This window comes from Labeo rohita, chromosome 23 (genome assembly GCF_022985175.1).
Source record: "Labeo rohita strain BAU-BD-2019 chromosome 23, IGBB_LRoh.1.0, whole genome shotgun sequence".
Lineage (NCBI taxonomy): Eukaryota > Metazoa > Chordata > Actinopteri > Cypriniformes > Cyprinidae > Labeo > Labeo rohita.
The window spans coordinates 343,086-358,205 of NC_066891.1; the positions used below are offsets into that span (position 1 = coordinate 343,086).

Genomic DNA, 15,120 nt, shown 5'->3' on the forward strand with positions numbered 1-15,120 from the left:
AAAAAAAAAAAAAAGAACTGCGAAAAGTGCTAGATATAAACTTGCATCTGTGAGAAAAAAGTCACAACTGTGAGATAAAAAGTCCATTTACCTTTTTTATATTTTTAATATTCCATGGCGTAAAAATGGCCTCCATAGTCACTGGTCCGGCCGCAAGCAATGGTCGACGTACGGCATGGGTTTCAAACGAAGGCCGAACGCGTTGAAGGCATCAAACGACACACAGCGTGAGCTGTGCTGAAGAACATGGTCCATCAACCATTAAAACAACAAATGCTGCTACACTTCAGTCTGTTAGACGCTATATATGTTCATCAGCTGCAATCAATCCATCAGTTTAACATTAAAAATAGTCTTTCTCAAACCACATGTGCTTACAAACATCACGGCACTAACGACTAACCACTAACACTACGGTAGTAACTAGCATTATATTCTATGTGGAAACGATCACACACACACAATAACCAGCGCACTCCGGTAACACAATCTTGGCATTTGTGGAAATACCACTTATTTCAAAAATAAGACTTTGTATGCTGCTTTAGGAAACATCTACCATCAGGCTGAGAAGAAACCTTCAAGAAAAACCCAGTTTAACTAGCTTATGATGGCTGCACATTGCTGGACATTTGCTAGTCTACATGCTTTAACAGTTGGACTGTTAGCTCAAGGTTGATCTGGTCGACTATCTTGGTTGAGCTGTTTAGGGCTGGTTGACCACTTTGGACCAATAACAAACCAGCTACCATGCTCCAAAATACGTCATGTCGACGTGTGTGCTTTATGTTCAATATCCTTATTGCATTTTTATATTTCACTGTAAATTATAAACAAATAAATAAATCTTAAACAAGCAAAAACAGAGAACAGAGCAAAAATTATATTCTTAGTAATTTTGGGTAACACTACAATATTCCATTAACATTAAATAACAATGAACAATAATTCTAAAGCACTTATTAATCTTAGGTAATATGATTTATATTGTTGCATCTGTTAATATTATTTAATGGACCTGAGCTAACGTGAACTAACAATGAACAGTTGTATTTTTTATTAACAAAGATTAATAAAGACTGTAGCAAACGTATTGCTCATTGTTAGTTAATTTTAGTTAACCAAAGTTAACTAATGGGACTTTATTGTAAAATGTTACCCTATTTTTGTCTTGTTTTCCATTATAAATATCTAAAAAAAAAAATATATTTACTTGAGAAACTAAATGTCTTAAAATATGAAGTCTTGTTTAATGAAAATGATGATAAATAGGTTTGCTTAAAGAAAAAAATATTTGTCAATGGGGTCAGAAAAACTTAATTCAAAATTCAAAAATTTTTCAGATGCCACTGTCATGTATTTTTATTGATTTAAGCCTAAACTCATTTGGTTTTGATTAATTGTTCAGAAAACAAGATTTAATATTTTTTTGTTTCTGGATTTAAGAATATTTAGATATTTGTACTGGAAATAAAGATAAAACATCACTTTTGCAGCGCAGGAGCAACATTTCTGTTCTAAGCCAAAGCCAAAATGCATCAGCAAGCAATAAAATTCAATCAGAACAACATTTTGTTGTTCGCAGCTTAGCTAGGAAAAAGATTTTAACGTGTGATAAACAGAGAGCGGCAATGCAATCAAACACACATCTGGAGATCCAGAACTTTCCTATAAGCATGCTGGGATAGAGCTGGACTAAGTGAGGTTGATCAGAAGAGTGAAGCGCCAGTTCCCTTACGTCAATCAAGGCGAAGTACAAATAAATAATCTGAAACACGAGAAAAACAATATACACCAACTCATGATTCACCGTAAACCACGAGTCCAGGAGCGCAAACACTCACACACACTCACACTGAGCACTTGAACTGTTTCTCCACTCAGACAGGACTCCGTAATGTCTATAATCCTCCTCCTCTTCATCATCATCATCATAATCCTCCAAGTAACTGATCGACAGGAACAGGAAGTGAAGCTGTAGCACAGATGCACGATAAAGGCGGCTGTTGGGTTGCTAGGCAACAGCAGGGGTGGGCGGAGCCTAGTGAGGCAGAGGCACCAGGATGTCCACGTAATTGATGGGGAAGAACCCTGACTGGCCGTGGATCATGCCCTCGTACCAGTTGTCGTCGATCTGATTGGTCAAAGTGATGATGTCGCCCTCCTTGAAGCCAAGCTCACCCTCGTTCTCTGGCTCGAAGTCATAGAGTGCGCGACAACACGGCTGATCCAACGGAGCTGAGCGACAGACAGAACGAAAGCTCTTTAAAAACCAGTTAGTGAAATGTGAAGTTATTATCATTAACAGAAACAAGAACTATATTTAAACAAAATCAAAAGTTATTAGATTGAAAACTTTAATTAACTAAAACATTTTACAGAATGTATATTTGCAAAGAACAAAGTCAAAATATCTAGTATGAAAACAATCAAATAAAAGCTAAACAAAATACAGAGTGTTGTTTTAGACTGGTATAGAAAGAAAAAATCCAAAATACACACCTAAGTGTTTATTTTTCTGCACTTCATCTATTTGTGTCTGTAGATTTCAATTCCAATACATATCTTTAAAAGTTTTTTCTCCACTTCAGTAGCACTTACAAACACCAAAACTTACAGTTTTATTCCTCTCTACATTCTGAAGGTTTTTACTGAAGGGTTTGTTCATATTTCATTCACACTGATTTATACAACATTTTATTTCTAAAAACATAGGCGAAAATGCATATCTTTAAAGGCTTTGAGTTTGTTTCTCCACTTTAGCATTACTTACATACACCAAAACTTACAGTTTTATTCCTCTCTATATTCTGAACATTTTTACTGAGGGGTTTGTTCATATTTCATTCACACTGATTTATACAATGTTTTATTTTTAAAAACATTAGCAAAAGTGCATATCTTTAAAGGCTGTGACTTTGTTTCTCCACTTTAGCATCACTTACATACACAAAAACTTACAGTTTTATTTCTCTTTATATTCTAAAGGTTTCTACTGAGAGGTTTGTTCATATTTCAATCACACTAATTTATACAACATTTTATTCTTAAAACTTGGCGAAAATGCATATCTTTAAAGCCTGTGAGTTTGTTTCTCCACTTCAGCATTACTTATATACATGAAAACTTACAGCTGCATTCCTCTCTATAGTCTGAAGTTTTTACTGAGGGGTTTGTTCATATTTCATTTACACTGATTTATACAACATTTTATTTCTAAAAACATTGGTGAAAATGCATATCTTTAAAGGCTTTGAGTTTGTTTCTCCACTTTAACAGCTTACAAACAACAAAAACTTACAGTTTTATTTTCTCTATATTCTGAAGGTTTTTACTGAGGGGTTTGTTTATATTTCATTCACACTGATGTCTATATCATTTCATTCCTAAAAACATGGTGAAAATGTATTTGTTTTCTAACTATAATATGTCAACATGAATGTAGAACCAGACTTCAGATTTTTTTTCTGGACATTGCTTTGAAAGTGATTCCAATGACATTGTTATTCTGTATTGTTATCGTTATAGTTGTACATTGAAAAAAATAATCCTGCAGGATTTCCTTTGAAACAATTTTCACTCTGAAATTGTTAGGAAATTTCACGAATAGTTACAAAGAAATAGCAAGTAACATTAAATTAAACTTAAGAGTCATAAGTAGAAAGACTGAAATAGTATTTTCTCATAAAACATAACTTTGAAAAGTTATTTTTACAGTGAAATGTTGACTTTTCTATTTTGACAGATTTAAAGTTATTTATACTTCTTTTTTTCTTTTGATTTTGGGGGTGAAATATGAATTGAACTTATCTGTTTGTGTGTGTTTGTACCTGGTGAGCGTGCAGGTGATTTTGCAGAGTTTATTCCTCCATTGTGATTCTCACTGGGCAGTTGAAGCTCCATGCGGGGTTTGGGGGTGAACTCCTTCCGGGGTTTGTTGGACATATCCTTTATCCTGTAACACACACACACACACACACACACATATTTTAATCAACAACACATAATAATAATTCAAGAATAAAGCCTCCATTGTAAAATGTAAAAATAATACTTCAATATTTACTGGCATGTAATTATAAAGACAATTTTATTTTATTTTTTTAGAAACATGTTTCTGGCTTGTTTTAATGTGAATTAATGTCTCTTCCAGTGGATGTACAACATGTGTTGTGTGAAGAACCCAGGTGCATGAAGGAAGTTTGGAGCATCTGACCTGTCTTCTATCTTGCTGGAGAGCTGCTGCAGGATCTCAGCGGCCTGCTGATGATACTCCACCTGAGCCTGAACCAGAGCTGCCAGCTGACTCACCTGTTCGATCTACACACACACAAACACAAGCTAATATACTATATACTGTAACAAAGGGATTCACAAATGTTTTTTTTTTTTGTCAGCAGAACAACATTGATAACTTTTTTTAATGCTTAAAATAAAATGAAAATTAAGAAAAACTGAATAAAATACAAAAAATTTGAAAATTATTTTATTACAGCTAGCTGTCAAGACAACATTTCTCATTTTTGTTCAGTTTAATTTGCTTTACTAAAGTAACTAACACTGAATTAAAAATTAATTAAAATTATATAAACAAACCAATAAACACACACAATTATTAAGTGTTTTCAACTATTTTGTAACAGTAATTTTTGTTAATGTTTGGTGTTTTTATTAAAAATTAAAAATATAAAAATAAAAACTAATCCAAACTATTAATTAGAAACTATGATAGTATACACTGAGGTACTGTATCCCACAATACAATGGGCTCGACTTCCATTTCCAGCATTACGAATGAAATGTAGATCTGCAGTTTGGAATGAAAGTGCAAAAAACAATATGTATTTTAAAGATTTCTGAGATTTGCATTGTGATATACAGCATTCTAGATTCTATGGTGGATTACTAGCACAAATGGTAGTTAGTACAAAACCGTACGTCATTCTCCAGCAGGTTAAACATGCTCTGCTCCGCGATCTCTTTTGACTCGTCAAATTTCTCCAGCGCCTGTTTGATCTCATCATCCGTCACTTTCCCTTGACGCTTCTTCTTATAATCGAAGTCTAGACGGCGGCCTTCCATCTTCTTCAGATGGTGCTGTGGGACAAGGACACACATTTACACGTGTCTGTCTGTCAGCATTCAGCTCTCTCACAGAAACACCAGTCTAACTCACCTGAATCTCTTTGAGATCTTTGTCGTGAAGGTTCTGCAGCGGGTCTATGAAGTTCTGTTTGACGTTTATATCTAAAGCATCTTTCACCTCACCGAGCTCACGCATGGATTCACCGGCGTCCAGCAGAGCCAAACCTGAGACACACAGACAAACAACAAACAACTGAAAATATTCTGAAATTTAAACTAAAAGCATTTTTCCAACTTTCAACCTGATTTAAGTTTCACTAAACTACAAATCTCCAACTCCGACATAGTTTTCTAAAAGTGCTGATATTTGGTCAAAAATACAGTAAAACTGTGAAATATTATTACAATTTAAAAAAAAAAATTTTCTGTGTGAATATGTGTTAAAATGTAATTGATTGCTGTGATCAAAACTGAATATTCAGCATCATTACTCCATTCTTTAGTGTCAGAAGATCCTTCAGACATCATTCTAATATGCTGATTTGTCCCATTTTTACTGCAGTTGCAAAAATAGTAATATAGTAGAAAATTGAAGGCAAAAACTTTGGAGATTAACTGCATTGCAGCAAAAAAAAAAAAAAAACATGTGTTTAAGTGTGTTACCAAAGCTGGACTCTTCTCCGAGCTCACGGCCGAATTTTAGCATGGCGTCTCCCAGCACCGTCTCAGCCTGAGGGTAACCTGGACCCTTTTCCTGACCCCGGATCTTAGACATGGTGTTGATCATACTTAGACGGGCCCTGGATGCTGAAACACACACACACACACATTCAGAAGAGCTGCTGATTCACATGCACACACAAATATGCACACACATGAACACACACTCACCAGGGTTTGGCTGCAGGTATTCTGTGGTTTTGGTCATGATGTCGAGCACCGCTCTGCTTGTAATGTCCACTCTCTGCACACAAACACATACGAGTTCATGAATTAAAGTGTGTTTTAAGGTTTAGGTTTGTCTGTGGTGGTAATAATATACGTAAAAAATAATGCATTCTCATGCAAAATAAATTAAATATTATAAATAAAAATTAATAACTTGTTTTCCAGTACAAATATCTAAACATTCTCAAATCAAGATACATTAAATGGAGAAGCAAAATCTTAATATCTTAAATATTTTTTCTTCTCAAGAAAATGCATCTTGATTTAATAATTTTTAGACATTTGTCATTGAAAACAAGACAGAAATACTAAGTAAGAATCATTTTTGCTGTGTATACGCGCTTCTGTGTTTGTGTATTAACGTACCTTTTCCATTTCTTTGAAGTCATCGTCGAGTTTGGTTCCTTCAGCTCCTCCAACCTTCTCACTGACTTTCTACAGGTGACAAAACACACAAATGATTACAATTACACAAAACACACAAACACAATGTTGCTTTGAATAAACTAAAAAAAATAATAATAATAATAATAACACGTTCTTTCTCACTATTTTTGTCTTGTTTTTTAGTACAAATATTTAAACCACCTTAAATTAAGATACATTTACTGGAGATACAACTGATTATTATATATATTATTTCTTGCTTTCTGATTTTTTTTTTTTTTTTTGTTTACATTTTATGATTACAAGAAAAAAAAATCTCAAATGGGTTAAAAAAACCAAACTGAATACAAAAGAAAAACACATTATATATACACACACACATCAAATTTGACATTTTTTATAATTAATAAATTTGATGTGAAATTAAAATGTTTGAATACAACTACTAACTAAACTATTAAAAAATAAACTTTAATCTTTTTAGAAAACAAGACTTAATATCTATGATTTTACTTGGCAAGTAAATGAGATTTTTTGGCATTTTTAACTAGAAAACAAGTCAGAAACACTGAGTAAGAGCACAGTTTGTGCAGTGTGTGGGTTGTGGATTGGATGATTGTAAACTGCAGATGCTCCACTAGTAATTCACACTAGTAATTATGGTCTGTTTACTTGTTTTTCTCAAGAGAACCAGTAAAGATCTTTAGAAGACCATCAGAGAGTGCCACTTCACTACACAGAAGATAAAATCCACTCAAAGACACTAATTATTCATAAGCGGTATTGTTCAGGGTTTGTAGTCATTCTGCTGATATGAATCATACAGTATGTGTGTATATGAAAGGAAGGAAGCTCTTGTTTATTCCAGGGTCTGAATATCATGTGAGGATTGTGAAAGTGCTACACGAGAGAGCCAGTTTCCATAGCAACAATGACCTGATGATACCATTAGACAGAAAATAGAGCTGTACAACCAACCCCCTCCACCTGTCTGTCTGCCTCATCACATCATCTGTGTTTATAATGGGACATTTATGAATCCAGTCAAATACAGGCAATTTACAGTATAATACTGAATGTCACAGAATTTGGCTAATTTTGGATGAATGAATCACAAGTTGGACTGTACACTGAAATCAATGACAAAATGGACTGAACAATATCACTGTATGAGGACATAAACACATCTAAGACTCACTTTACCAGCATTTCACCATTTACTTTGAGAAAACCTATGAGCAGAAACACACAGAAACTCAAAGATCTATAAAAAATAAAATTTTAGATTAACTTCAAGAAAACGTGTCTGTTGTACACTAAAATACACTTCTGAAAGTTTGTTTTATATGGAAGTCTATTTCCACCAGGTAAGAAAAAAATTAATGCCTTACAAAGTCGAAATTATGACATACTTAAGTCATAATTATGAGATAAAAAGTCAAAATTATGACTTTAAAAGTTGAAATTATGATTTAAGTCATAATTATGACGTAAAAGTCAAAATTACGAGATTAAAATAAGAAATTATGACGTACATAAAGTTGATATGATTCTTCAGGGTCTTAATGAAAAGTCTATAATATACTTTGGTTAAAAACTCTCAATGGTTTTGTAAAACAACACATTGTCAAAATGAGCTCTGCAAAAATCATCTCATTCTGGTCGAGGCTGCTTTAAATGCAAATGAGCTCTGCTCGCCCCGCCCCTCATCTCTCTGGGATGCCCTGTTTACATGGATTTAGCCATTTTAAACTTGCTAACAAACACATTATTAGAAAAGACATTGCAAAGATTTTATCCCTTATACTCACTTCTGCTGTAGTGTGGATCAAATTTTGTGAACATACATATGACATCGGGAGGCATTCATTAATGTTCAAATGTAACTATGAAACATCCAGCAACACAAAACCTCAGCAATCAGATATTCTTGACCCCATCCCTTAAATTATAACATGGAGGTCGGACAAGATCTGAAAAAAGGCAAATCAACTTATGATTTACTAAAGGCATCTGAAATTATTTGAAAAAGATTTTTATCAAAGGGTAGATTTGTCAACACTGCCAACGTTAATGTTCAAAAAACATGTTAAAGTGAACTTAGCATCCGATGACCCCGTTAAGTTGTATTTACGAGATAAAAAAGGCAAATTATGATTTAAGTCATAATTATGATGTAAAAAGTCAAAATGATATTTAAAATAGAAATTATGATTTACTAAATTGAAATTATGAGATAAAAATTCAAAATTATGATTTAAAAAGTAAAAATTATGAGATTAAAAATCAAAAGATGACCTAAAAGTCATAAATCAAAACAATGACTTTAAAAGTCATAATTATGAGATAAATGTCAAAATACAATTTACTTAAGTCATAATTTCGAAGACTTAATCTCATAATGTCGATTTTTTAAAGTCACAATTTCGACTTTTTCTCTCATAATTTTGACTTTTTATCTCAAAGTTATGATTTAAGTATGTCATATTTTCATATTTTTAAGACATGAATTACCTGGTGTAAATGGGCTAACATAGTATTAAATCATGAATAAAAAAAAAATGAAAAATTAAAAAAAAAATCTATAAATAAATAAATATTGGGCACTATTATTGCAACAGTTTAATAAATGATTACATTTTTAAAAATGTATGAATTCAATTGATTAGACATGAAAAATTTTCAGAAAAATTAAAACTAAAAACTAATTTTGGTAAGAATAAAATGGAATTTGGAGGGAAAAATGGGGGCCCTAAAAATGTGATTTTGTTGTTGTTGTTGTTGAACATTTAAAAAAAACTGTTGTTAAACTGCACAAATGTAATGATTTCAGTTAATTAGACAATTTTGATTACTAAAATTTTACCATTAAAACAGAACCAAGAGAAAGTAATGTGTAAAACTTAAGAACTTAGAAATGAAAAACAATGGAATTTGGGAGAAAAAAAAATAAAAGAGATTTCATAGGCCCCTTTTAGTTAAAATTTTAAAATATTTTTTTTTGTTAAACTGTAAACATTTCATGATTTCAATTAATTACACAAGCTTGATTAAATTTAACCATTAAAAGGAGTCCAGATGAAATATAAATTGTTAGACATTTTAGACATGAAACGAGTGACATGAGATTAGACTTCAAATTGAGATGTGTGAGGAACACGAGGAGAGATTTTTTCTCTGACTATCGTGTCACTGTTTCTCCAGAGAGCTTGAGTTCAGTCATGTGGAAACACACAAACGCCTGGTTGAGTGGCATTTTCACAGACTAACCTTACTAGAAACTCTGTAATGGTTTTCCAGTGTCTGCAGCATATAGAAAACACTCAGCACACACACACACACACAGACGGCATTTGCAGTGAAATGACTAGACTGTGACAGGACAAATGACAGTAATCAAAATGAGTTGTCAAGCGCTTCTTTTGTAAAACAACAGCTTGAGAGGATTCACATTCAGCTTGACAGTCAGTTAATCATTCCAGCAATAAATCAACACTGTCAGGAATTCTGAGGTTTTGTGGCTAAACACAAAGAGAGAAAAATCAATAAGTGAAACCTGCTGACCTTTGACCTCAGAGATGAGGAAGTGGAGTGAGTGATGACATCATAAAGAACATCTACAACACTGCAAACACCAAATATATCTCATTTACTTGCTAATCACAACTCCATGCATCAGTGTTATTAACTGTTAAAATCATTTTCATTAACTGAAATAAAGCTCAAAATTAAATAAAAGAAGACAAAAATGAAACTTAAACTTAAAATAAAACTACATAGAATTATTTTTGAAAACCCTGCCTTGGCGACTAACTATAATAAAAAGGCTTAAGCTAAAGGGCTGAAACTAAAACTGCAATAAAATAATTTACAACTAAATATAAGTATTTTTTTTTTATTTGCCCTGGCAGATAACTGAAATAAAACATGTTAAGTTAAAGTACAAAAAAAAAAAAACTAAAATTAATTAAATAAAAGATAAATAAAAAATACAAAAAAATTAATAAATTAATAAAAATGACAAAAGTAAAAGCTAAACTTAAACTAAAATTAAAACTGAAACAAAAAATAAAAAATAAAAATAAAAACTCATTCCAAATATTTATAAATACAATATTAATAGAATATTTCAGCCATGAACCTAGAAGACTAATTCACTGTGGGTTAACTTCAGAATTTTTTATGCATTTTTATAAGGTTTTACAATTCCGGAGTAAAATAAGGTCTGTGATAAACAAAACTTCACAATACTTAGATGTTTTTTTTTGTACAGCATAAACTGCATACAATCACACTCCAAACATTCTTAAAAGACATCAGGGGAGTAAATGATGACAGAATGATGGTTTTCGGTTAATTTTTTTCAGTGTTTCTGCAGGAGTCTTATCTACATGCAATTACAAACTCCTCTTTCTCTCTCTCATGCACGGATCGTCTAGATCAATCCATCAGTCAGACTGGTACAAACGATAGCCGTTATGTAATCAGACTGATATGAAACGATCACAGAGACGCTCTAAACGTACAGCTGAAGCTCTCTGTGTGTGTGTGTGTGTGTGGTTTGGCCAGTATAAATTAAAGATGTGCGGTGCAGTGCTGCAGGTTTAGTCTAAGCATGAATTATTCATCTCTCTGCTCTCCTCTATGGAGTTTGTCGTATCTCAACACGCTTTTAAGATGTTTATGAAGCATGTTTATGAATCTGTTCACCATCACAATGTCAGTGTACTGTGTATTGTTTTTCCGGACAGTTGAATTACATAATATATAATTGAATATATATATATATATACACACACACATATACATACATACATACATACATATACACATATATACATACATATATACTAATTATAAGGTACAACACGGCTAAAGGCGCACTAGAAGGCAGAAAAACTTAGCGTGTCACAAAACTTAGGCTTTTCAAAATGCATGTGCAAATTTGGCTGATCATTGCAGGCAGCAGTGCAAAGTTGATTCTGTGCTTACTTGATCTAATATTTGATGTTTTTAAATGTTGTAGATTTAAGTAGCAAATGAGAATCGCTAAAATTGTTGAATATATTTTGAGACAAAGGTCTTGCTACTTATTTTCAGTTTTGTTTAAGATAACAGAAACAGCAGTTTTTAAATAACAAAAGAATATGTAAAAGTATGGTATTTGGGGTAAAAGGCAGCCCTGCTGTTGGGGCTAAAAGGCACAATAATTAACATGATAATTAATAGAAGGCTGACTTTTTAATTTTTTGACAAGACATTGTTCGATTCAGATGGTAAATATAATATTATATTGGGTGCCCATCTTAGAGATAATCAATAATCATCATATATCAAAATATCATTTGTTGTTACTATTGTAAATCTATGTTAAATTATTATGGAATTTCCTCAGTGGTTTCAAAATCTTCACTTTTACTGTTTTAAAATATATATTTTTTTATATTAACATATTTTAATGACATTTATTGAACCAAAATTCTTTTATTTATCAAAAAAAAAAAAAAAAAAAACAGAAAATATTACAAACTTTGCTAAAGTGATTGTTTTGAACAAATATTAACATGACTAAAAAAAACCCCATTATTTTAGCTCAAGTATTTATATCAATACTGTGTGCCTTTTAACCCATGTCTTCTTGTCACCTCATACATTTATAAGATTCTTAAACAAAATAAACAACTTTTTTTTTTTACACAAAATCTCTTGCTTCATAAATGTTCAGTACAAACTTATATTTTTTTTTTTATGCAATAATACATTTTGGGCACAGTGAAAAATGCATTTTTTTTTATCCCTGTTGTATCCTAATATTAAATATCAATCATATCATTATATTTCTATAAAAATAAATAAAAATTACTCCTCCAAAACCTAAACTGGATTTCTTTAACTTGTCCTAACAGTATTGGTGTATTTCATAAATTAAACAAATTTATAATAAATTAAATTAGGTATTAATCATTTTAATTGTTGTATATTTATTAAAATATTACAAATATTATAATACTTCCAATATTTTGATTCAGTGTTCATTAACCCACTACACATCTTGTCTTGAACAAACATTAAATCACACACACACAGCAGAGATTCCATTCTCTGTTTCAAGCAGTGTGTGTGTGTGTGTGTGTCCAGACACACGTGATGTGTGCGAGCATCCAGTTTCACACACTAATCTGTCCAGATCTCACAGCATCACAAGTGATTCTAGACGTCTTAAAGATCCCTCAGTTCTCTCTGCTGAATTCAACATTCAAAATTCACTATCAATGCAACTTTCATTACCAGTAAAGACTGAACTAACCAGCAGAGCACAAACACACATCAGTGGATGTGACACTGTTGCTGTTCCCTGAGTATTGATTCATGTCAGTGTGTGTGTGCAGTAAGAACAGAGTATTGATTCACATTTCTATTTCCGATGTCACGCGAGACAAGCTATTTTAGACCCATGCACCAACACACAGATAAATACACTCACAAATGAATGTATGCATTATCACTAATGTATTATTAAGACAAACCCTCATATAATGCAGGAAACAAAGAACTAACACACTACAAAAAAAGTCACAAATGCTTGTTTTCTCTACACTGTAAAACTAAAATTATAGAAATGATTTTCTAGAAAAGAAACTATTTGTGACCCTGGACCACAAAACCAGTCATAAAGGTGCATTTTTTGAAACTGAGATTTATACATCATCCAAAAGCTGAATAAAAAAGCTTTCCATTGATGTATGGTTTGTTAGGACAGGACAATATTTGTCTATTTAAAACTCTGGAAACTGAGGATGCAAAAATCACATTTAAAGTTGTCCAAATTAAGTTCTTTGCAATGCATATTACTAATCAAAAATTATGTTTTGATATATTTACAGTCATGGAACATGATATACGTAATAACCTAATGATTTTTGGCATAAAATGATTATTTTGACCCATACAACATGTTTTTGACTATTGCTACAAATACACCTGAGCTACTTAAGACTTGTTTTGTGGTCCAGGGTCACATTTTAGACTTTCCACTTCAAAATGTCATATTCAACGCGTTATTTCAACTATAATTAATTATATAAGCTATCATTTATATATTATAAATATATTTTTGTCCTATCATAAATTCTTAATTCAGGCTGCCATTGTGAACTGTTAATTAAAATAATTTAAAAAAAATGTAAAAATAAACCCTTTCCCCTTCTCCTCAGGTGAGCATCATTCCAGCGCGCGCGGCCGATTACATAACGCGCGTGAATATTTGGGATCACGTGACGGTGTCTGGTCACCCGCAGGTCTCGCGCTGTTTTCATACATTGATAAACAAGCCCATTAACCGTCTGACCGCAGACTTAAGCGTCTATTCTTAGGACAAACTCGTTTCCCGAACGAGGTTTAACCGGACAGTGCTCTGACTGAGTGATGGACGGTTTCGTGTGGATCAAACGCATCGTGTCATCAGCACCGCGAATAACGGACGGATTCCGCTCTTACCTGAGTCGCTTTGTGAAACTGCTTTTTCAGCCCCGCCACAGACATTGCCCCGCTTTGTGTGTTCCCTTTGCTCCGCTCTAAGTGGTGGTTTAACGGGTGTTTTGAGGTACAAATATCCGTTTCGGTCGCGCGGACTCGCCGAGTGTCTGGTCCGAGGATCGCGCGCGTGACGTCACACGACCCGCCCTGAGCGCGCGCGGATGATGAGCCCGAGAACAATCAGATCTGAACCAATAAATCATCGCTAGGAACAGTTTGGGCTTCGGAAAGACGCGCGTGGCGGTTTCTGAGCGGCTCCGGTGGATTTCAGCACCGCGGACAGCGACAGCTCAAACACACCAGAGATTCACTTCAGATGCCGGAGAACGGGTCTTGCATTTCACTTGCTATACAGGAGAGTGCATGAGGTTGCATTGTCTCTTATTTGAAATTATACAAATATAAAACAATATGTGTGTTCTGGTATCACCCTTCTGAAACCACATACTTGACACCAGTGTTGGGGAGTAACTAATTAGATGTAACGGAATTACGTAATTTAATTACAAGTTACAGTTACTGAGAAAAAAAGTGTAATTAAATAAGTTACTTTTTGAAAAATGCCAGTGATTACAAAGAGGATTACATCTGATTTTTTCACACATCCACATACAGATTTAATTGACTTTTCTTTCATAAATTGCATTGACTGCTCTAAAATGAGACACCAGTGTTTCAGGAGTTTAGGACACGTGATTATTCCATAACTGTTTTATTATCTGTTTGGGTTTATGCATAAACTTTATTTTTTAAGATTGTTTTGTCCAAGGCATTGTTAGATGTTAGTGTTTTCTGTCATAACTATGCAAACATTTGATTTTAAATCTAGTATCATAGCTATTAAACTATTTCTTGTTATGATGTTATTTATGTTATGATCTTGTTATGACATATAGTGCAACTCTCTCCTCCAGCTCTTTCCTGTCGTCTCTCTACTGTCCTATCACAATAAAAGGCATAAAAAGGCCAAAAAAAAAAAAAAAAGTAAAAAAAAAAAAAAAAGTCTGAATTTGTGGTGGCTGTGCTTTAAATTAAATTATTCCACAGATCAGACTCATTCGGTGCAACTTAAGTCAGTGCTATATGCTTGATCATTTTTCTTGGCGGGAAACTTTGCGTTTAATTAGCTAATAAAATATTAAAGCTTAATTCAATATTATGTGG

At 32.9% G+C, this 15,120-nt stretch overlaps 1 protein-coding gene across 1 annotated transcript; it reads right to left on the reverse strand.

Annotated features, from left to right (window-relative positions):
• On the reverse strand, positions 1–15,120 carry sh3gl2b (SH3 domain containing GRB2 like 2b, endophilin A1). Its single transcript, XM_051096974.1, has 9 exons — positions 13,918–15,120; positions 6,400–6,468; positions 5,977–6,049; positions 5,749–5,892; positions 5,177–5,310; positions 4,939–5,097; positions 4,217–4,320; positions 3,831–3,955; positions 1–2,238 (listed from the first exon to the last, which is right to left on the reverse strand). Exons 1-9 carry the CDS (start codon positions 13,960–13,962, stop codon positions 2,042–2,044), a joined length of 1,050 nt encoding a protein of 349 aa, XP_050952931.1. The 5' UTR covers positions 13,963–15,120; the 3' UTR covers positions 1–2,041.

Bases quoted from the DNA above. Each gene is read 5' to 3' on its own strand.
- sh3gl2b (XM_051096974.1), bottom strand. From the start codon at position 13,962: ATGTCTGTGGCGGGGCTGAAAAAGCAGTTTCACAAAGCGACTCAG. The intron at 5,098-5,176 runs GTGAGTTAGACT...CTTGTCCCACAG, and splicing joins AAGATCTCAAAGAGATTCAG to CACCATCTGAAGAAGATGGA. The intron at 4,321-4,938 runs GTACGGTTTTGT...GTGTGTGTGTAG, and splicing joins TTAACCTGCTGGAGAATGAC to ATCGAACAGGTGAGTCAGCT.